The sequence below is a fragment of the Saccopteryx leptura genome, chromosome 5 (assembly GCF_036850995.1).
Source record: "Saccopteryx leptura isolate mSacLep1 chromosome 5, mSacLep1_pri_phased_curated, whole genome shotgun sequence".
NCBI lineage: Eukaryota > Metazoa > Chordata > Mammalia > Chiroptera > Emballonuridae > Saccopteryx > Saccopteryx leptura.
The window spans coordinates 204952951-204973801 of record NC_089507.1 but is presented as its reverse complement, the minus strand read 5'-3'; the positions used below and the strand labels follow the sequence as shown (position 1 = coordinate 204973801).

At 46.9% G+C, this 20851-nt stretch overlaps 2 protein-coding genes across 3 annotated transcripts in view; both read left to right on the top strand.

Annotated features, from left to right (window-relative positions):
* Positions 1 to 11306: 11306 nt before the first annotated feature.
* Positions 11307 to 18341, top strand: SYS1 (SYS1 golgi trafficking protein). The gene is made up of 5 exons (XM_066387684.1): positions 11307 to 11436; positions 11648 to 11887; positions 13700 to 13767; positions 14953 to 16292; positions 18230 to 18341. Exons 2-4 carry the CDS (start codon positions 11726 to 11728, stop codon positions 15191 to 15193), a joined length of 471 nt encoding a protein of 156 aa, XP_066243781.1. The 5' UTR covers positions 11307 to 11436; positions 11648 to 11725; the 3' UTR covers positions 15194 to 16292; positions 18230 to 18341.
* The window catches only part of DBNDD2 (dysbindin domain containing 2), a 28804-nt gene continuing 19318 nt past the window's right edge, over positions 11366 to 20851 (top strand). The window contains exons 1-2 of one of the 2 annotated variants that reach the window (XM_066387678.1): positions 11366 to 11436; positions 13700 to 13767. The gene's annotated coding sequence lies outside the window, so the exon portion shown is untranslated. Of the gene's footprint in view, positions 11437 to 11836; positions 11888 to 13699; positions 13768 to 20851 lie in introns of those variants that run through there. The other variant, XM_066387683.1, reaches the window with a different exon arrangement.

The window sequence follows — 20851 nt, the reverse complement described above, 5'->3', positions numbered from 1 at the left end:
TTCAAGCTACCAATGTGATGCTACTGAACTTGGAGTTGGTGAGGGGTGAGCAGTATTTCTACCACACAGAAACAATAGGTACAAATAATATCAAGAGCATACATAACAGTAAAATTTAGGGAAATAATTAGGAAGTGATGAGTTTTGAATACTTATTTCCTTTGCCCTTTTTTTGGTTTATTTTACTGATTTTACAAAGAGAGGAACATTGATCTATTCCTATATATGCCCTGGCCAGGGATTGAATGGGCAAGCTCTGCTCTTCGGAATGATGCTCTAACCAACCAAGCCTTCGGGTCTGGGCCTCCTTTGTCTTTTTATATAGTTTATTTAATTGTAAGTTTATATAATTTAATTGTTAGTAATAGTTATGTTTAACTACCACCCACAAAATGCCCAAAACTTGAACCAGTAAGCTAGTTTCAGCACAACACTGTTCAACAGTTGTAAAAATTAGGAATAAAACTATTGCTAGAACGATCTCAGTCTAGTACAGCAATAGTCACCTAGGGATATGTGAATTAATTGAAGAGGAAAATTATCCAGTTTTACTTTTTTTTTTTTTTTTTTTTTTTTTACAGAGACAGAGAGTGAGTCAGAGAGAGGGATAGACAAGGACAAATAGACAGGAACGGAGAGAGATGAGAAGCATCAACCATTAGTTTTTCATTGCGCGTTGCAACACCTTAGTTGTTCATTGATTGCTTTCTCATATGTGCCTTCACCGCGGGCCTTCAGCAGACCGAGTAACCCCTTGCTGGAGCCAGCAACCTTGGGTCCAAGCTGATGGGATTTTGCTCAAACCAGATGAGCCCGCGCTCAAGCTGGCGACCACAGGGTCTCGAACCTGGGTTCTCCGCATCCCAGTTCGACGCTCTATCCACTGCGCCACCGCCTGGTCAGGCTCCAGTTTTACTTTTTGTGTTTAATAATTATCAAAGTTTGAAGGACTGGTTTCATGAGCACGTACATATGTCAAACTGTATACTTTAAATATGTGTAGGTTAGCCTGACCTGTGGTGGCGCAGTGGATAAAGCATCGACCTGGAACACTGAGGTTGCCAGTTCAAAACCCTACACTTGTCTGTTCAAGACACATATGGGAGTTGATGCTTCCTGCTCCTCCTCCCTTTCACTCTCTCTCTCTCTCACTGTCTCCTCTTTAAAAAATGAATAAATAAATAAATAAATAAATAATTCAAATATGTGTAGTTTATTTTATGTCAGTTGTATCTCAATAAAGGTGTTAAACATTTTTGTATGACATTTAAAATTGTAATGTATTTACATGGTTTTTCTCTATTGCATTCTTATTATAATTGTAATGATAGAAAATTTTAATACCTAGTTTTATGACCATAGAAAGTAAAATTATTTCATATATATATTTATATATATATTTTTAGGCAGAGAACTATTATAAAATTAACAATAAGCCATGTAAGCATAAAAATACATATGGTAAAATTTTGTGGTGAGACATGGAGTGGATATTTGAGTTTGAATAGGAAAAGGAGGGATGTAAAATTTCTGACCATTAGAAAATAAATTTTGTGTATTTCTTAAATGGAAGGCTGGAAGTATCAGATTGCTAGGGTATTTAGTTAACTGGATACATTTAAAAGAATAATGTAACTATTTGTTTTTAAGTTATGACTTTACAATGTATCAGAAGTTACAATTTTTGTAACTATGTACACTTTTGATGGAAAAGGTTATATGTCAACTAAAAAGTGTGCCAGGAAAATAAATAAATATTTAAAAGTAAAAGTGTACCAGGAAGAACATAAATTTTCAATGATCACTTAGCACACTGGCAAAAAGATTGAAGGCTGCCAGTTAGGCAGTTGGTGGAAGCTCTTCTATAAAACTATGCCAATCCCTGCAATTAAGAAATTAACTACAGCCTGACCAGGTGGTGGCATAGTGGATAGAGCATCAGATTGGGATGCAGAGGACCCAGGTTTGAAACCCTGAGGTAACTGGCTTGAGCGCAGGCTCACCAGCTTGAGCACAGGGTTGCTGGCTTGAGCCCAAGGTCGCTGGCTTGAGCAAGGGGTCACTTGCTCTGCTGTAGCCCCCCCCCCCATCAAGGCACATATGAGAAAGCAATCAATGAACAACTAAGGTACCACAGCGAAGAATTGATGCTTCTCATCTCTCTCTCTTCCTGTCTGTCTGTCCCTATCTGTCCCTCGCTCTGACTCTCTCTCTCTCTGTCAAAAAAAAAAAAAAAAAAAAAAAAGAAAAGAAAAGAAAAGAAAAGAAAAGAAAAGAAAGAAATTAACTACAAAAAAAAGAGGAAGAAATGAACTTCCCCTTCTCCAGGTTCTGTCTCTGAAAGTGTGCAATATGTTTGAATGCGTTTATTTGTAGATTTGTGCAGTAGAAAAGTGATTCAGGGAGTCAACAGATACTTGCTGCACCCACAGCTCAAAAAGGGGTACAAGATTCAGCCTAAAACCCCACCCTTTCCCACCTCCTGGGCCAGACTTAACTGAGGCTGGGGGACACAGCTGCAGCATCCAGCATCCAGAGACACCATGGCCAAAAAGCTACAACAATCCTATCCCCAGCTCGAATGCCTCCTCCTCTTGGAAGCCTCTTCAATTCCTCACCTCTTCATCTAGCTCTCTCTTGCATATAGCTCTGTCTGTCCCCTGAGACCTCTAGTATTCTATCTGTCCCTCTCCTTGGGAAGACACCTGTTTCTCTTTATCACAGAGGTCAAGAGCAGAGGCTTCGGGGTCAGAGAGACATGGGCTGTAATCCTGGCAGTGTGACCTGAGGCAGGACCCTTTACCCCTTTGCCTCAGTTTCCTCATTTGTAACTTGGGAGTCATGATAGTTATCTCATGAATATGGAGGGTGTGGTGCTTAGCAGAGTCAATAGTATCCATTTTTATGATCACAGAGGTTTCCTCTGAGTCTCAAGTTATCCCCCTCCCCAACCACCCCTCACAGAAAGCAAGCAACAACAGGTACTCATGTCACTATTTCCAGAACAGCTGAGAGAGTGGGCGTGGGGCCCCGCCGGAATGGCACCAATCCTCTCCAGTCTTCCTCACCATGCAAATCTCTCTCCAGTTCCAGATAACGCCGGCCTGGAGCTTCCAGAGGCCATAGAATGGCCAGCCACTGCCTTACATAGCTGCAGAATCTGGGAAGGACCCTCCCCGCCCTTTCAGCCTGAGAGACAGGAAAACCCATTGTCAGATAGGCAAACCAAGGTCCACACAGTGAGTCAGCACCCACCACAGGTAGCTGAAAGAATCCTAAAAACAACCCTCACCCCCTCCAATCACTCTTTCTCCTTGCTTTATTTTTTTTGCCATAACATTTTCCTTAGTTGACAACATGTATTTATTCTTTTACTTATGTGTCATTTGTTTTCCCACCAGATGTAAGTTTCACAAACATAGGGACTTTGTCTGGTTCACAGATGTATCCTTAGTGCCTTGCTCAAGTAAGCGTTGGCTGTATGGGTAACTGGACGGATGCCATTTGGATGTTTGTCCTTAGAAGCAAGCCTAGAAATGCATTCATTTGGTCATTTATGCAATAAACTTTTGATGAACATCTTCTATGTAAGACACCTTTTGAAAAATCCTGCCGAGTGAGACGCCTTCCTGGCTCCTAAGCCGTTTCCTGACTCGGGAGCAATGGCCACCAGTGACTAAAGGCCTACTCTGTGCCAAGCTCTGGGAGGGCAACCTTAGGTGTATCTTCTCTGTGTTAGAACAGCTCTTGCAATTGCAAAGAACCATGTCTCACTCAGCAACTCTTTAAGAAAAAAAGAGCCTGGGGTTTTTAGAAGTATATAGAGGACTAAAAACAAAAACAGAACAGACATCGCCTGACCTGTGGTGGCGCAGTGGATAAAGCATCGACCTGGAAATGCTGAGGTCGCCGGTTCGAAACCCTGGGCTTGCCTGGTCAAGGCACATATGGGAGTTGATGCTTCCAGCTCCCCCCCCACCTTCTCTCTCTCTCTCTCCCCCTCTCTGTCTCTCTCTCCTCTCTAAAAGGAATAAATAATAAAAAAAAAAAAAGCATCGACCTGGAAATGCTGAGATCTCCAGTTCGAAACCCTGGCTTGCCTGGTCAAGGCACATATGGGAGTTGATGCTTCCAGCTCCTCCCCCCTTCTCTCTCTCTGTCTCTCCTCTCTCTCTCTCTCTCTCTCCCTCCCTCTCCCTCTCCTCTCTAAAATGAATAAATAAATAAAAACAAAAACAAAAAAACAGAACAGACATCAAGAACTAAAATGATCCCAGGGGCTGGCAGACTTCTCTCCAGCGTTTGAAGCCTGCGTGGTCTTAATTTGAGTGTTTTTTTTCCCTGGACGCGGGCCTTTCACTCTTTGAATGTCTTGCTGGCTGGCTCTTTTGTCTAGTCTGAACGTGGGGGCCAGCCAGTCTGCTTGACCTGCATTGTCTCCTGGAGAGAGAGCTTTCAGGTCAGACCAGTTCTTGGATTGCTAGTTGGCCTAGACAGTGAACATCACCTAGTTTCTTTTCTTTCTTTTTTTTTTAAATTAATTTATTCATTTTTTTAGAGAGGAGAAAGAGAGACAGAGAGAGAGAGAGAGAGAGAGAAGGGAGAGGAGCAGGAAGCATCAACTCCCATATGTGCCTTGACCAGGCAAGCCCAGGGTTTCGAACTGGCGACCTCAGCATTTCCAGGTCAACGCTTTATCCACTGCGCCACCACAGGTCAGGCCACACATCACCTAATTTCTAACATACCCTGAACAGAGGGTGTGTTTAGTTAGATGGAAGTGTTGAACATCATCCTTCCTCCGACCCTGTGAAGTGGATAGAATTTCTCTTTTACAGGGAAGAAAACAGGCTCAGAGAGGAGGAATGACCACAAAGCAGTACCAAGCTGACCTGCACACCCATGGTTGAGAGATACATGCTCTCGCTGATTGGCACTGAGATCGGGATGTTTGTGATGCAGCAACAGCTGACAACTGATAGTGCAACTGTTTTCTAGATGCTTTAGAATTCAGAATGTGCCCTTTGCACACAGCAAAAAATTCAAACCGAAAGGAAACAGGGTAGAAGAAAAGGAAGGAAGGAAGGGAAAAAGGGAGAGAAGAAGGGAGGGAAGGAGGGAGAGAGGGAGGGGAGGGAAGGAGGGAGAGAGAGAGGGAGGGAAGGAGGGAAGAAACAGGGTAGGAGATAAAGAACCTAGTGGAAGCCTGGCTGGCCCTATGATTTTTGACACGACACGGGCAATTCACATCTCCGCTCTGTTTTCTCCTCCTATAGATGGGGATTATCAGGTGATGACACAGGGTTGTTCCACACGCTCTGTCTCCTCTGCCTGGCACATCCTGGCCCTGGCTGGCTTCACTGTCTCCCAGGTTTACTACCATCAGGCTACTTCCTTAGAGAGGCCTTCCCCGAGGCCAAATCGTGTTCCTGCCCAAATACTGCCACATCGCTTTCTTCCTGGCACTCACAACCATTAGATTTATATGATTTTTTTGGCTTTCTCGCTTTCTTGTGCCTCCCTTCTACTAGATCAGCAGCTGCCCGAGGGCGGGGACTATGTCTGTTTCTTATACGCAGAGACTGGCTCTGTGCCCACTACCTAGTAAGCATTCAAAAAATATTCGTTGGATGGGTGAATAAAGCTGTCGCCCTCTTTCCATCCCTCCCACCTACCCCTCGGCCCACTCCCACTCCCCCCTCACCTCCCAGGGCTGTTGTAAGGTGATAACGAACTGTAAGCTGGAAGTTCTTGGGCAAGGGCAGAGGCTGGAGCCTCCCCTCTGCCCTCTGTTTGCTCAGTCCCCGAGCCAGTGGCCTCCCTGCCATCCCTCCAACAAGCCAATGTCATTCTTGCCTCAGGGCTTTGCATTTGTGGTCCCTCTAGCTGGAATGTTCTTCCCAGATTGTCAGTTGACTTCATCCTTCCCTTCAATCAGATAGCTGCTTAAAATGCCACCTCTTCAGGGAGGTCTTCGCGGACTGCCATTTCTGAAATAATCCTTCTTGTCATCCTTGCTCTCTGTCCCCAACTTCCCCCATTTGCCTTCAGAGCGCCTCTCACTACTTGATGTTAAATTTTATAGTTTGCTTGACTTGTTTATTCTCTGTCTCCTCCTCCATGAGGAGATAAACTCTATGAAGTCAGAGTTTTTTTCTTTATTCACTTCATTTGTGTATATCTGTACTACCCCAGACCAGTTCCTGGTAAATACACAATGTACGTTTATCAAATAAATAAATGATGCTCAACGAATATTTATCATAGTAAATGCAAAAGAATATTTATCAAGTGAATAATTTAATGAATGAATGATGATGAAAAGAAGAAAACAAGTTTTCTTTTTTAATTTTATTCATTGATTGACTTGAGAGACAGAGAGGGGCATCGATATGTTGTTCATTTATTGTCTCTTGTGTGTGCTCCGACCTGATACCAAACTCACAACCCAGGCATATCAGGATGACACTAACCACCCGAGCTATCTGGCCAGGGCAATAAATAGCATTTCTTCTTAACCCTTTGAGTAGTGAGTTGTTTGTGGGGTTTTTTTCATGCTCGCTGACCCCCAGGAGTGCGTTTTTATTTTTCTTCAAAAAATGAAATTAGTTCCAGTTACTCTGGATAACAGGAGTTCCAGTTACTCTGGCCAGGAGGTAGGAGGACATACATGAACTTTCATACTACTCAAAGGGTTAATTAAAATAAAGCCCTAAAATCCTCCAAGGTCAGAGCAAGGAATAATTTCTAGATAGGGTCAAGACCAACCACATCCCAGCTGTGAACTGAGTGAGTCATTTCCTTCTCTGAGCCTCAGTTTCTTCATCTGTTTAAGTGGGAATATTGTATCCACAATTCACAGATGCGGTTTAGAAATTATGTAAGAATTAAGTGAGCTAATATAAGTGTCTGGCACACAGGAGGTACTCAGCAAGTGCTCTTCCCCAAACATGGAGGCACACATAGCCCTTAAAACAGTCTGGGTAATAAAAGGTTCTCAATCTGGGGGAGGACACAGGCAGGCAATGAGCTCTCTCTCTCCTCTCTCTTCAGTTTCCCTTCTGAGACAGGAACTCACTGGCCAGAGCCCAGGATGCAGAGGACAGGCAGCCAAACTCCTCTCACATGGAGTTTCCAAAAAGTGTGAGCACAGAGTTGCATAACCTGTCCCTGAGACACGTGTCTGTCCTGAAGTGTTTTCACCAAACGTTCCTTGAAAGGGTTGACGTGAGCTGGGCTGTAGGGCAGCCAGAGGGAGGAAGAAGGGACACAGGTAGGGAGCTGGAGAGCCTGGGGGTAGGGTGAGATGAGGGAGAGCGTACTACATTTACTGAGCTCCTGCTGGGTGCCGAGCACTGGGCTTACTCTAGTATCTACCTAGATCCTTTTTTTCTTTTAAACTCTTTCCTTTTTTTTTTTTTTTTTTTAAAGACTTTATTCATTTTAGAGAGGAGAGAGCGAGTATGAGAGAGAAAGAGACAGAGAGCGAGGAGGGGGAGGAGCAGGAAGCATCAACTCCCACATGTGCCTTGACCAGGCAAGCCCAGGATTTCAAAGCGATGGCCTCAGAGGTCAAGATTGAGGCTTTATCCCCTGCGCCACCATAGGTCAGGCTCTACCTAGATCCTTGCCATAACTCTGAAAGATCAGGTATTGCCACTCCCACATTCCAGGAAAATTAAATAACGATAATTAATATTGTTAATATATACATAATACTAACTGTGTACCAAGCAGTGGAGTAAGCACACATTTAATTCTCAGGACAGCCCAGGACATGGGTACTATTCTGATTCTCATTTTATAGAAAAGGAAACTGAGATGCAGACAGATGAAGGAACTCCTTCAAGGTCACCCAGCAAGACCGTGCTTGAGGCAGGATTCAAATACAAGCAGGGCTCCAAAGTCCTGAGAACAGTATGAGGACATTTCCCAAGAGGTTTGTGGGGGTGGATCTGGAAGGTGACCCCAGCAGCAGTTGTTCTTACGTGTCTGGTGGGGGGATAGTGTGGGGGTGACATAAGTCACCGAGTGATTAGAGGCACTCCCCTTTTCTGCACCCGAGGGACAATTTGTCCCAGCTTGTGGCTGTTTTGTCATTCTGCCTCTGACCTGAAGTTTAAAATTTCATTCATAAGTTTGGAAGAACAAACTTGGCCACGAGGGAAGGGCCCTTGGAGATCAGCTATTCTAGTCCAACCCCCTCATGTTACAGATGGAAAAACAACCCCTGAGGTCCAATGCCCATAGCAAGGTCACAGCAACTTTCTGTTAGAAGGAGAAGTTGGTTTGATCACCTTGTTCTGTAATTACCGGACATGGCTGTACCTCTGAATCACTCAGGGAACTCTTTAAATATACAGACTTCTGTACTCTGCTGCCGGAGATTCCGACTTCAGTTTACAACAAGGCCTAGGAATCTGACTATCTGATATGTTCCTCAGGTGATTCAGATAGAACAGGGCCATGGACTGCATTTGGATGTTGAGTTCAATTCCCCTCTTTCGTTTTATAGTTTGGGACACTAAGAACCAGCAGGTCCCATGACAAGTTAGGGCAGTCCTACCTCAGGCTTTGTGGTCTGAACCCAAAGTTCATTCTTCTTCTCCAGGCTGCCTGTGGTCAAATGCTTAAAATGGACCAAGGAGGCTGGCCAAGGGAGTTACTGTGGTTTTCGCCATCCCTTGGTTTCCTTGTACCTTAATTAAGGCACAGGACGGTCCATTTCTGGGGCTGGGAATGGTGAGAATTCAAGAGCTGGAATCCTCCATGGGAAAGGAAATTGCAATAGGCTGTCTTACTGGCTGGCCCTTGGGGGTTTCCCAGAAGTAAGTTCCAGGCCCTAAGGATGACGTCAGATACCAGCACCAGCTATTTAGCCTGCCTCAATGCCTCAGGCTTCAGGTTACCTGCAGTTTCCATTTCAGGAGAATGGGTAGGAAAAGCCTTCCTTCTGTGGGACAAGAGGGGCTAGAGAGGTCCAGCTGTGACGTCAGGGAACATGCCTCAGGAAGAGCCACACATTCCAGCACCTGGAAGGAAGACATTAAACCTCTCAAACATTTTCCCCTGGGCCTCTCCTCCCACCACCTTTAGTCTGTCACCCTAGTGCCACTTGATCTGGGAGCTTTACTGTTCCTTTGTCACTTCCCACTACTCCAACATGCATTTTTCTCTTTTCTTTCTTTCTTTCTTTCTTTCTTTTTCTTTCTTTCTTCTCTTTCTTTCTCTTTCTTTCTTTCTCTTTCTTTCTTTCTTTCTCTTTCTTTCTTTCTTTCTCTTTCTTTCTTTTTCTTTCTTTTCTCTCTCTCTTTCTTTCTATTTTTTTTCTTTCTTCCTTCCTTCCTTCCTTCCTTTCTCTCTCTTTCTTCTTTCTTTCTTTTTCTTTTCTTTTTCTTTTTCCTCTGGAATGGTATCTTGGTGTTTGGAGTCAGATGTCCTGGGTTTGAATCCCAGCTCAGTTTCCTATGAGCTCTCTGACCTGGATAGAGTCATGTCCTTCTCTGAGCCTCAGTTTCCACTTTTTCTTTCTTTCTTTCTTTTTTTTTAGTTTCCATTTTTAAAAAGGAGGATAATATCTATCTTCTTGGATTGTGAGGATAAAACAAACCACATAGGTACTTAAACAGATGTTTTCTCAGAAACACTAGGTCATGTAATTAGACATCAAAGGGATTTGAATATATACAGGGTGGGCAAAAGTAGGTTTACAGTCATGAGTACGTGAAACAGTTTATTCTTGTATTATTATTTATTAATTATTGTATTTATTATTGTTATTATTAACCTTCTCTTGTCTACTCCTGTATTTACATAACCAAATGAAGGCACCTAAGAATGGTTGAGCTGGAAAGCACCTCAGAAATCTTTGGACCTTAATGACTTCCAAACTGGAGTGCAAGTGAACTGTTTACAGTCTTTCCAAATGATAAGGGAAATCACATACTTAACTCTTGATAAAGTCTCAAGTTTCTTTACTTTTGTCTGGAATTGTATTAACCCAAGGTGATAATACGCTATTCAGAAGTTCTGATTGGTAGTTTCACGGGTCTTTGATACTTTTTTTTTACACTTGATCTTAACCAAAAGGCCAAGAAGCAATTTCAATTACCTTTTTCTTTTTTAAAATGAGAACATAATTCGTAGAGGGTTGGTTAAATGTTGAAAACATTAATCTTGTCTAACTCCCCATTTCATAAACAGGGAAGCTGAGGTTAAAGAAGGAAGTGGTTTGCTAGTCAAGCATCTAGTAGAGTTGGCTCGAGACCCAGGTTTCTTTCCTGGAACCAGTTACTTCCCTTCTTCCCATTCTGGAGAAGGGGAACCTATTATCAATGAGGTTGAGGAATTTTGATCTGCTGGTACATGAATAAAGTGACTCATCACTTTGCTGTTGCCCTTTCTCTGTTCTTACCTCATTCAGCAAATATTTACTGACTGTCCACACTGTTTGGACTCAGAAGGGAAGGCTGAGAGAAAACAGTCATGGTGACAAACAGTCAGGATCTGTTCCCAGATTCCTCAGGACTTCTAACCTCCCCCCCCCCCCCCCATTATACATATACATGGATATATGAAAAAACACCCGCTACTCTGCCCTCTAATTAGGTTTTGTCTGAGGGCAGGGCCTCTCTTCAATATGAGTACAAACCTTCCTGGCACCCAGTAGGTACAAAATCAATGCTGTGGTGTTGGCAACACCTGAATTCTAATCCTACTGGTACCATCTCTTATGTCTTTTTTTTTTTTTTTTATTCATTTTAGAGAGGAGAGGGAGAGACAGAGAGAGAGAAGGGGGGGGGGGGAGCTGGAAGCATCAACTCCCATATGTGCCTTGACCAGGCAAGCCCAGGGTTTTGAACCGGCGACCTCAGCATTTCCAGGTCGACGCTTTATCCACTGCGCCACCACAGGTCAGGCTTCTTATGTCTTTGAGACAGTATGTTGCTTTCCTTCTCCGATCCTTAATTATTTGTGAAATCTTTGCTAAAGAGAGTCAACGTTTATCTCCTGTTTATACCTATCTTTCCCTCGCCCTTGGCTACCCTCTCTTCCTTCTCCCCTACTTGCTTTTTTGTCTTCAAACTCCCCTCTAGAGGGCACGCAAGCTCTACGGTTCTCGTGCCTCACTTCCGATCGCCTTCATTCTTCATTTTGCGCATGTGCACACCTCGCGATACTGCGGCCCGTACCCTCATTTAGGAGGCTCAAAGTTGCATCCACTACGCCTGCGCAATCTCAGCCCCGCCCCTCCACCGCCATCCCCGGAAACGCTTTCCCCCTACGCAGGCGCTACAGCTGTCCGGGTCGCCGGAGCTTTGCCTCTCTAGGCCGGTAGGGGCTCTCCTCCATGGTCCTGTCTGTCAAGACTCTTTCGAGGGTCGGCGGGTGAGGCTGGGCTGCGCTCGGACGCTTCGATCCTCGAGTCGGTTACTGGTGAGTGAACTCCCCAGGAGCCTAAGTACGGGTGGGGCCCGAGCAGCCGCACGGGCAGGATTTTCCCCCACTCTGGGAATGGGTCGGCCCGCCCCGCCTTCCGCCCACTCCTGGAATGGGCTCGCCCCCTGGTCCCAGTTCCTCCTCCCCAGCTGGGTGGCGTTGCCATGGTGCCGGCCGGCTGGCTGAGGCTCCGCGTGTGTCCTCGCAGGTGCCGGGGCGTCCGGGAGCCCATGGCGCGGCGGCACTGACTCAGACCCCGAGCGGAGGCCGGGCCCTGCGGGCCGGCATGGCGGGCCAGTTCCGCAGCTACGTGTGGGACCCGTTGCTGATCCTGTCGCAGATCGTTCTCATGCAGAACGTCTATTACGGCTCCCTGGGCCTGTGGCTGGCGCTGGTGGACGGGCTGGTGCGCAGCAGCCCCTCCCTGGACCAGATGTTCAACGCGGAGGTAGGGCCCTCCAGCCGGCGCGGGCGGGGTCTCGGACTCACCGGGTGAGCTTTGTGGTCCCACACTACTGGGCTCTGCGCCTGACCGGGCCACTTTCTAGCTTTGCGGTCCTGGGGGAGGGATCTCACCTGGCCGAGCCTCAGCTGCACCAGCTGTAAAACGGAATGACTGTTAACAGAGAGGCTGATTTTAGTACTAAGGAAACTGGCTGGATGTTATGACAACAAGCCAACGTTGTAGGCAACCTGATACAGGTCCTTTCTGACACTTGGCAAAGTGACTTCACTTCTCTGAGCCCCAAGGTTCTCAGGTGCCAAATTGGGGAGGGGGATGAATAAAAGAGTATTCAAGGAGCTGTAATGGAAACTGCCTGGACTTTGAAGTCAGGCCTCCATTTAAGTCCCACCTACTGGCTGTGTGACCTGGGACAAGTATCATCCTGTTCCTGAACCTCCGTTTTTCTGTTTGCAAAATCGTGAAACCAGTAGCAGAGAGGTCGTGGACTGCAGTACAGAGAGCCTATACTTTTGATTCAAAAAGGCTAGGTATTCTATCTAGGCCCAAACATACTAGCCCTGGGACTTTGGGCAAGTTATTTCACCTTTCTGAGACTGTTTCCTCTTCTGGACATGGGACAGAATAACCTCAGCAAAGTGTTATGAGACCCAGCGGGGTCTAGGAATATGAAAGTACTTTATAAAGTGTGATGGGGGCCTACCAGGTATTTGCATCTTAGAGGCAGATGTCATGAATGGTAATGAGCACTGCTCTTGGAGCTGTGAGATCTGGGATGGAATCCTTACTTCTGTTGCTTATTCTCTGTGTAGCCCTTGTGTAAGTTTTATCCAAAAAGAGGTAAGAATAACAACAACAAAAATAATGGCTTTGTGAGATTGCTGTGAGAATAATATAAGATTGTGGGTATCAAAGGTCTTTGTAAGCTGAAAGTGTTGTGCAGATGCTTGGTATTCAGCAGTAGTATGTCAAGAGTGGTGGAGGTTGCTCAGCCACAGGTGCCCAGTAGTTCCCTCTTAGGAGCTTCTGTCCTCCTCGGAAGTGCATGTGGGAGTCCTAGGCTTTGTTAAAGAGTCAGCTCATACACACAACCTAAATTCTAGACTAGGGGAAGGCAAGCATTTTCTTAAAGGATGAGGTAGTAAAGATTTTAAGTCACAACTGCTTAACTCTGCCATTGTAGCACAAAAGCAACCTTAGACAAAACTGAGTAAGTGTGGCTGTTTGTTTGTTTCTTTTTAAGATTTTATTTATTACTTTTACAGAGAGAGGAGGATAAAGGGACAAGAAGTAGTTGCTTCATTGTAGCTGTTTATTGGTTGTTTGTGTATGTGCCTTGACCGGGCTAACCCAGGGTTTTGAACCAGCAACCTCAGCATTCCAGGTTGGCGTTCTATCTACCGTGCAACCACAGGTCAGGCGGCTGTGTTTCAATAAAACTTTATTAATAAAAATAGGTACCTGGCCCCTGAGGCCATAGTTTGCTGAACCCTGTTCTAGATCTTGCTTTTGCTGTTTACTTATCATATCACTTTGGACAAGTTACTTGACTTCTCTGAGCTCTTATTCCTCCTTTGTGAAATGAGGGTAATAACCCCTTCCTGGCTACTGTGAGGGTTCGCATGAGACGTCTGTGAAAGGACCTTGTTGGAAGTAGGCTGCGGATGAAGGGTTCCTTAGGGAAGCGTTGTCTCTGTGCTCTGGGAAGCGTTCCTTAGGAGGCTGGCTGAGGTCCTGGAGCCTGGGGCTCGACCAAGTCGCTTCTCCAGCATGTTTCCATTTGTGATTCCCCCTCAGATCCTGGGCTTTTCCACCCCTTCAGGCCGGCTCTCCACGATGTCCTTCATCCTCAACGCCCTCACCTGGTGAGTATCGCCAGTTTTGCTGTCCAGCTTTTGGGGTCTTAGCACTGGAGCTAACTTCCTACATTTGGGCATGCGACAGGCTGGCGTTTGTTGCTGGGGAGTGGTGAACTAAAGTGGGGAAGACGGTCATTCCGGGGCTGGCTTATCCCAGGGCCCTTTCATCGCTGCTTGGGCTTAGCTGGAAGGCTCTACGTCACTCTGCATGCTGCCCGTGGGAAAGCTTGTCTCAGATCACTTCCCTGCTCTGGAATGAGGTGAAGAAAGGATTAGATTGGGAATCCGGGGAATGGGGTTCTGTTCTTGGTCCTCTATTGGCCAAGTTACTTCCCTCCTCTCTGGGCCTTGGGCTCCACATCTGTACACTGGGTAACATCTAATATCACTCACGACCACTGCCTGTTTCTTGAGAGGCAGGTTAGCATAGTGATTAAGATCTCAGATTCTGGGGGTGGACTCAAGTGGCTTTGAACCTCAGCTTTACCACTAGTCTAGTGACTGTGGACAAGTTAATCTGTCTCGGCCCCAGTTTTCCCATCAGTAAAATGAGGTTAATAATATTACCCATCTCAGAGTTGTAAGAATTGAATGGGCTAATTCAAGGAAGTGCTTAGAATCATACCTTGCACATCACTACTCCTGACCTTACACTAGAGGCTGGGAACTGGCGGGCTGACTCCAGTGTGGCTCTCAGATATGTTCCGTTGGCTTACCCAGTTGTCAGTACATGCATGGTGTTTAAAACGTATTTCCACTTAGTTGAAAGGCAGGATATTTTATATTTTAAAAATCCAGAGTTCTGACTTCTCTTGAAAAATGGGAAGACTGATTCTAGGTCAGACGTCTAGCAGGATGATTTACTCAGCTGCAGGTAGCTCTTATCCCCACCTTACACGGAACACGTGTGCTTCAGCGTGCTACAGGCCCCACCCCTTCCTAGGATGCTCCTGAGTGACAGCTGCCATTTATCATCAGGCTCGTACTTTTGTGTTTCTTCTGCCCAGCCTGACTCACTCTCAGCGTTACCTGCCAGATTCCTCCAGGCATCTAATATGTAACCCTTGCTCCACATTTATCTTGTTTGCTTCTGATCTCTGTGCTGTCATCCTAATTGTCCCCACTCCCCCAATAACCTAATTTAAGGCCAGGACAACCCAGTGACAACTCGCTGCTGTCCTCTCCCCACAGTGCCCTGGGCTTGCTGTACTTCATCCGGCGAGGGAAGCAGTGTCTGGATTTCACTGTCACTGTCCATTTCTTTCACCTCCTGGGCTGCTGGTTCTACAGCTCCCGTTTCCCCTCGGCGCTGACCTGGTGGCTGGTCCAAGCCGTGTGCATTGCGCTCATGGCTGTCATCGGGGAGTACCTGTGCATGCGGACGGAGCTCAAGGAAATCCCCCTCAACTCATCCCCCAAATCCAATGTCTAGAATTGGGGCTCTTGGACATCCTGCTGGGCGGTTGGCCCTCCCAACACTTTGAGCTGCTCAGACCCTCCCAATGAGGCCCAGCCCAGGTCTGAGAGGAACCCTGGAATGTGAAGTGTGTTGGTGTGGGAGAGATAGTGAGGCCCTGTCAAGGAGGCAGGTGGCAGTCAGGGTCACAGCTGCAAGAAAGGCCTCCGTCTGCTGAAACCTCAGCATCAGGGAGGTCAGCAAAGGGATCTGGACTTGGTATCGGGGAGGTCAGCAAAGGGATCTGGACTTGGTATCGGGGAGGTCAGCAAGGGGGCCTCTTTCAGGGTAATAACAGAATTGGAACCATGTCACTCTTGAGACATCATACTTGTCACCAGCCTGTTATTTTTAAAAAGAAAAAAATCAAGGATATCTGATTGGAGCAAACCACTCTTCTAGTCATCTGTCTTGTCTCCCTGGGACAGCTGTTACCTTTGCCTTGTCCGAAGCACAGCTGTTCTCTTTGGAGAAACACTTGGTATCTGGATCCATAGTCTCAGAAGATGTAGGTGCAAAGTAGTAGGCAGCTATCGAGGAGAGGATGGCCGATGGAGGCAGTCAAGCACGAGGAGACTGCACAGCCTGTGTCCTGCTACGTGCATGTATGTGTGCACCCATGAACCCACGACTAACTTCCAGTTTTCCCTGCTGGGTCCCCACCCTGCTGCCGACTTTGCACAGTAGGCCTTAGCACCCCGAGAAGAGTCCCAGCAGCGCTCTCACTCTAGCCCTCGTCACAGAGTCTGGAGGTGAGGCACCTTGGCTCCCACTGGACACCAGTTCTGGCAGCAGGTCCTTTTCCTGGCGCACTGGGAAGTCTGCAGTGGGACGGGTATGGTGGGTGCTCCGGCGTAGGAAGCCCAGCCTTCCCGCTGGATCTGCGCGGACAGTGCCGAGGGAGATAGGAATTTGCTGTTAAGATTTTTCTTGGTGGAGTGTCCTCTGTGAGGGGCTTGTGGCTGTCCTTCCTTTGTACATAAATACAGTATTTTCCACAGTTCTGCCTGTACTTGCTTTGCAATGCCACAGTTGGGAGAGTTGCAAGCCCCCTGGGAGAGGTCAGCACAGCCAGGTAAGCGAGCTGCATGGAGAGAATTATTAGGTCACCCTCTCCTTTCCTAGATCCTGAGATTCTCCCTCCACCTGGGGGAGATACAGTGTCCCACCCCACCATCTGCAGCCTCTGCCGTGCCCTGGGTGAACCGCCAGGACTGCCAGGATTCCTTCCCCACTTGCTGGTGATTTCTGAACATGTCCAGTGAAAACGCGCTGGTCTAGACCCACTTCTGCATTGAAACCATTGGCGTTCCTCTTTGGGTCCTCTGGAGTCTGCCCAAGAGAGCTGTCAGTTTTTATCTTCTAGTGTTAGGGCGACACAGATGAGTTTCATATCTCCCCAAAGAGCCTTTCTAGCCTCTTGGCCCCTAGCCCTCTAGAGTAGAGCATGGAGGTTGACAAGATGAAAGGTTAAGAGTGAACGTGCCTGGGCAGAGGCTGGGGAAGCACTAGGGCAGCGGTCCCCAAACTTTTTACACAGGGGGCTAGTTCACTGTCCCTCAAACCGTTGGAGGGCCGCCACATACAGTACTCCTCTCACTGACCACCAATGAAAGAGGTGTCCCTTCTGGAAGTGCGGCGGGGGCCGGATAATGGCCTCAGGGGACCGCATGTGGCCCGTGGGCTGTAGTTTGGGGATGCCTGCACTAGGGTGAGGCCCCTTCTTAATGCAGGGTGCTCTGCAGGGTGCTCTGGCCACAGGAAGGAAGCAGTGCGGTGATGGGATTCTACTGGCTGCGGGGTCCAGGAGGCAGGACCCGCTGAGATGACCTCCCGTACGTGGTGGATGTCCCTCCAGACACCACACACTCCGAAGGCACGTGACTAACTTTATTTTGAGGAAGACATCTGAACACTGCTCACGTGGCTGCTGTCTGCCTTGGTCACCTGTGCTGGTCGCTGCAGCTGTGCTAGCACTCCCCTCGGGGGCTTCCTTGGAGCACTGTGCCTTCTGCGTATTTCCTGTGATAACAGGGCTCTGCCCCTGGAGTGTTCATTTGATTTTCGGACATTATCCAAAGTCAGAGGAGGCAAAATATTTTGTTGTTGTTGTTTTGGATTTTTTTCCCCCTCACAGACAGAGAGATAGAGATAGATAGGGACAGACAGGCAGGAATGGAGAGAGATGAGAAGCATCAATCAGTTTTTCATTGCAACACCTTAGTTGTTCATTGATTGCTTTCTCATATGTGCCTTGACTGTAGGGCTACAGCAGACCGAGTAACCCCTTGCTCAAGCCAGTGACCTTGGATCCAAGCTGGTGAGCTTTGCTCAAACCAGATGAGCCTGCGCTCAAGCTGGCCACCTCAGGGTCTCGAACCTGGGTCCTCCACATCCCAGCCCAATGCTCTATCCACTGCGCCACCGCCTGGTCAGGCAAAAAAAAAATTTTTTTTAATAATAGTGACTGAGCATAATGACAGTTAGGGTCAAATATAGGCGACCTTGCCTGCCCTGTGTTGGCACAATAGATAGAGTGTCAGCCTGGGACGTTGAGGTCCCAAGTTCAAAACCCTGAGGTTGCCAGTTGAGCACAGGCAGCGTGACATCATCAAGATGACTCCATGGTTGCTGGCTTGAGCCCAAAGGTCACTGGCTTGAAGCCCAAGGTTGCTGGCTTGAGCAAGGGGTCACTGGCTCAGCTGAAGCCTCCAGTCAAGGCTTCACATAAAGTGACGCAGCTACGAGTTGATGCTTCTCATCACACTCTCTCTCTCAGAAAGTGACCTTAATGAGATTTTATTTTTAATTTGTAAAGTAACAATAAAATCAGTATCTAGAGGCAAGTTTTAGAGAGAACTGGGCAATGGCAGTGGTGTCATGTTAGTAATAAATGACATCTATCGAGTGCTTCACAGATGTCCAACAGTGGGCTAAATATTTTACATCTTCTTGCCTACTTAATCTTCACAACACCCTTCTGAAGTAGAAAATATTGTCCATATTTTACAGATGAAGAAACTAAGGAATTTGCCAAAGGTCACATGTTAGCAGCTGGCAGAGCCAGGATTTGGGCTCCAGTGGTGACATTAATAAACTCATTCTGAAGACTTTAATAGTTCAAGGATGTATAAGTTTTTATTGGTTATATAACCTACCACCTTATAATCAAATCTTCTCATCCTATTGTACTGTTTTAAATACCGGGGATGTATAGTGCTTTGTAAGTATTACTAGTGTTCTGCCTGACCTGTGAGTCACAGAGGATAAAGCGTTGACCTGGAATGGCTGAGGCCGCCAGTTTGAAACCTTGGTTTGCAGGGCACATCTGAGAAGCAACTACTATGAGTTGATGTTTCCCGCTTCTTGCCCCCCCTTCTCTCTCTAAAACAAACAAACAAAAAATATTAGCTTTCTAAGAGAAACTGATATACAGTACATTAAATATGGCCCCAGATTTCCAAGTGGATGGAGGAATGTAGGAAATGTTTTTATTTCTGAAAGATACAGGAAAGTTACATCCACCCCACCATGACTTTCTAGGGGTCTGAAGTCTGGATCTCCCTTTAGCCCACCTGTACCTGAACTTGGGCCTTTTGGAGGGAGGTAGAGACTAGTGCAGGGGTCCCCAAACTTTTTACACAGGGGGCCAGTTCACTGTCCCTCAGACCGTTGGAGGGCCGGACTATAAAAAAAAACTATGAACAAATCCCTATGCACACTGCACATATCTTATTTTAAAGTAAAAAAACAAAACGGGAACCAATACAATATTTAAAATAAAGAACAAGTAAATTTAAATCAACAAACTGACCAGTATTTCAATGGGAACTATGCCCCTCTCACTGACCACCAATGAAAGAGGTGCCCCTTCCAGAAGTGCGGCGGGGGCCGGATAAATGGCCTCAGGGGGCCGCATGCGGCCCGCGGGCCGTAGTTTGGGGACCCCTGGACTAGTGCATAGCAGATGCTCAGAATAGCTTATAATGCACAGGCAGGATGGAAAGGAGAGAGGGGTGTGCTGCTCCGAGGTTGACTCTCATTTCTAGTTCTAGGTAGCACTGTCCAGATCAGAGCCAAACGGGGCCTGGTGGCAGTCAGTAGACACCAGGGGGTGGGGTGGAAAGCTCCAGGTCCCCATGAGTCTTCTGGGGTGCACAGCTCAAATAGGCACCCCTGGAAGCAGTTTCTTAGACCCTTAGACTCTTCCTTAAATGACTCCCAGATCAGGGAGACTTCCTTCTGGCAGCCCCAGAGGCAGGTGGTGTGCAGGTGAGGAACTCCTGCCCAAGGACCACAGGGCCTTAGGAGCTGGGGGAGTAGGGGCAGACTCAGGCACGAGAGAGGCCCTCTGCAGAGAGGGAATTAAAAGCCACTACAGGGGTTGAAGTTTTCCGTAGGGAATTAGTGTGGGATGGTGCAAACAGCATGGGGCTGAGAGGGCCGGAGGAGCTGAGAGTTTCAGTCCCTGCCCTAACCCTGCCTGGGGTCTAATCTATAATATAAATAGAAGACTGGAGAGAGCTGTCATGGAGTGCAGAGTTAAGTCCTGGAGTCCCATTACTAGCTGTGAGACCTTGGATAAGCTACTTAACCTTTTCCTTCCCCGGCTTACTCATTTGTCAAGTGAGGATATAATAGTACTCCCCTGCCAAGTGAGGGTTCACTGAGATGTCATATGGAAAAGCACTCGGCACTGGGCCAGGCACGTAGGAAGTGATCCATGCGTCTAAGTTATAGTGTTTTCAGCTGTTAGATGGGGGAAAGGCTTGCCTATGATCTGGGTACAGCCAGCAAGCATTGAGCTCCTATGTGCGTTTAATCCATGATTTTCCTCATTTTGCAGATAAATGGAGTATAAGGATTAATCGAGGGTAAGAAGCTAGGCCTCACTGTCATGTTTGAGTGGTACATGATTCAGATAGGGAGAGGGACAGGCTCGTGAATCCAGATGTCATCGTAGCAAAAGATTGTGAATGTGAACCCAGGATTGGCTTTTTAACAAGTAGCTAGTTCTCTTTAGTGAGCAAGTTAGCTGCTCGTAAGTGAGAAACAGGGCCAGTTCTGGCCTTGGGGCTTTGTTGTGGTGTAGGGCCAGGGAGAAGGCATGGAAAAAAAGGTCAACATTTTGTTCAATACTCCACAAACTGGCTGTCCTCCATCAAGCCTGATTTGCTCAAAGCTCTCTGGAATGGGTATTAGTATCCTTATTTTATAAACAGATGAAATAGCATCAGAGAGGTCATGTGACTTATTAAAAGTCACTCAAATACTTTAAAGATAATTTCCCCCCTTAGCTATTAGGATGCCATTTCTGGGTTGGTTTCTGATCCTTGTCGCAGACTCCTGTCCAAAGTCAGGATCTGAGCCCAGAAGTGGGGCCTCAGATTAAACAAAGTGTGTGTGGGGGTGTAGTAGGGAGACCCCAGCTGTGGGATTGTGGGAGGTTGGTTGCCTAAGGACCAAGTGCCAGTGCAGGTGGGGATAAGGCTGGAAGAAGTGCACCTGCTAGGAGTTATTATCCTGGCTGCGCTGGAGCCCAGCCTGGGCACACAGGCTCCCGTCTGCTTCTCGGGTAGCTCTGGCTGCCTTGGGGCAAAGCAGAAGCTGCCAGTCTTTCTGGGCCCTCAGTTG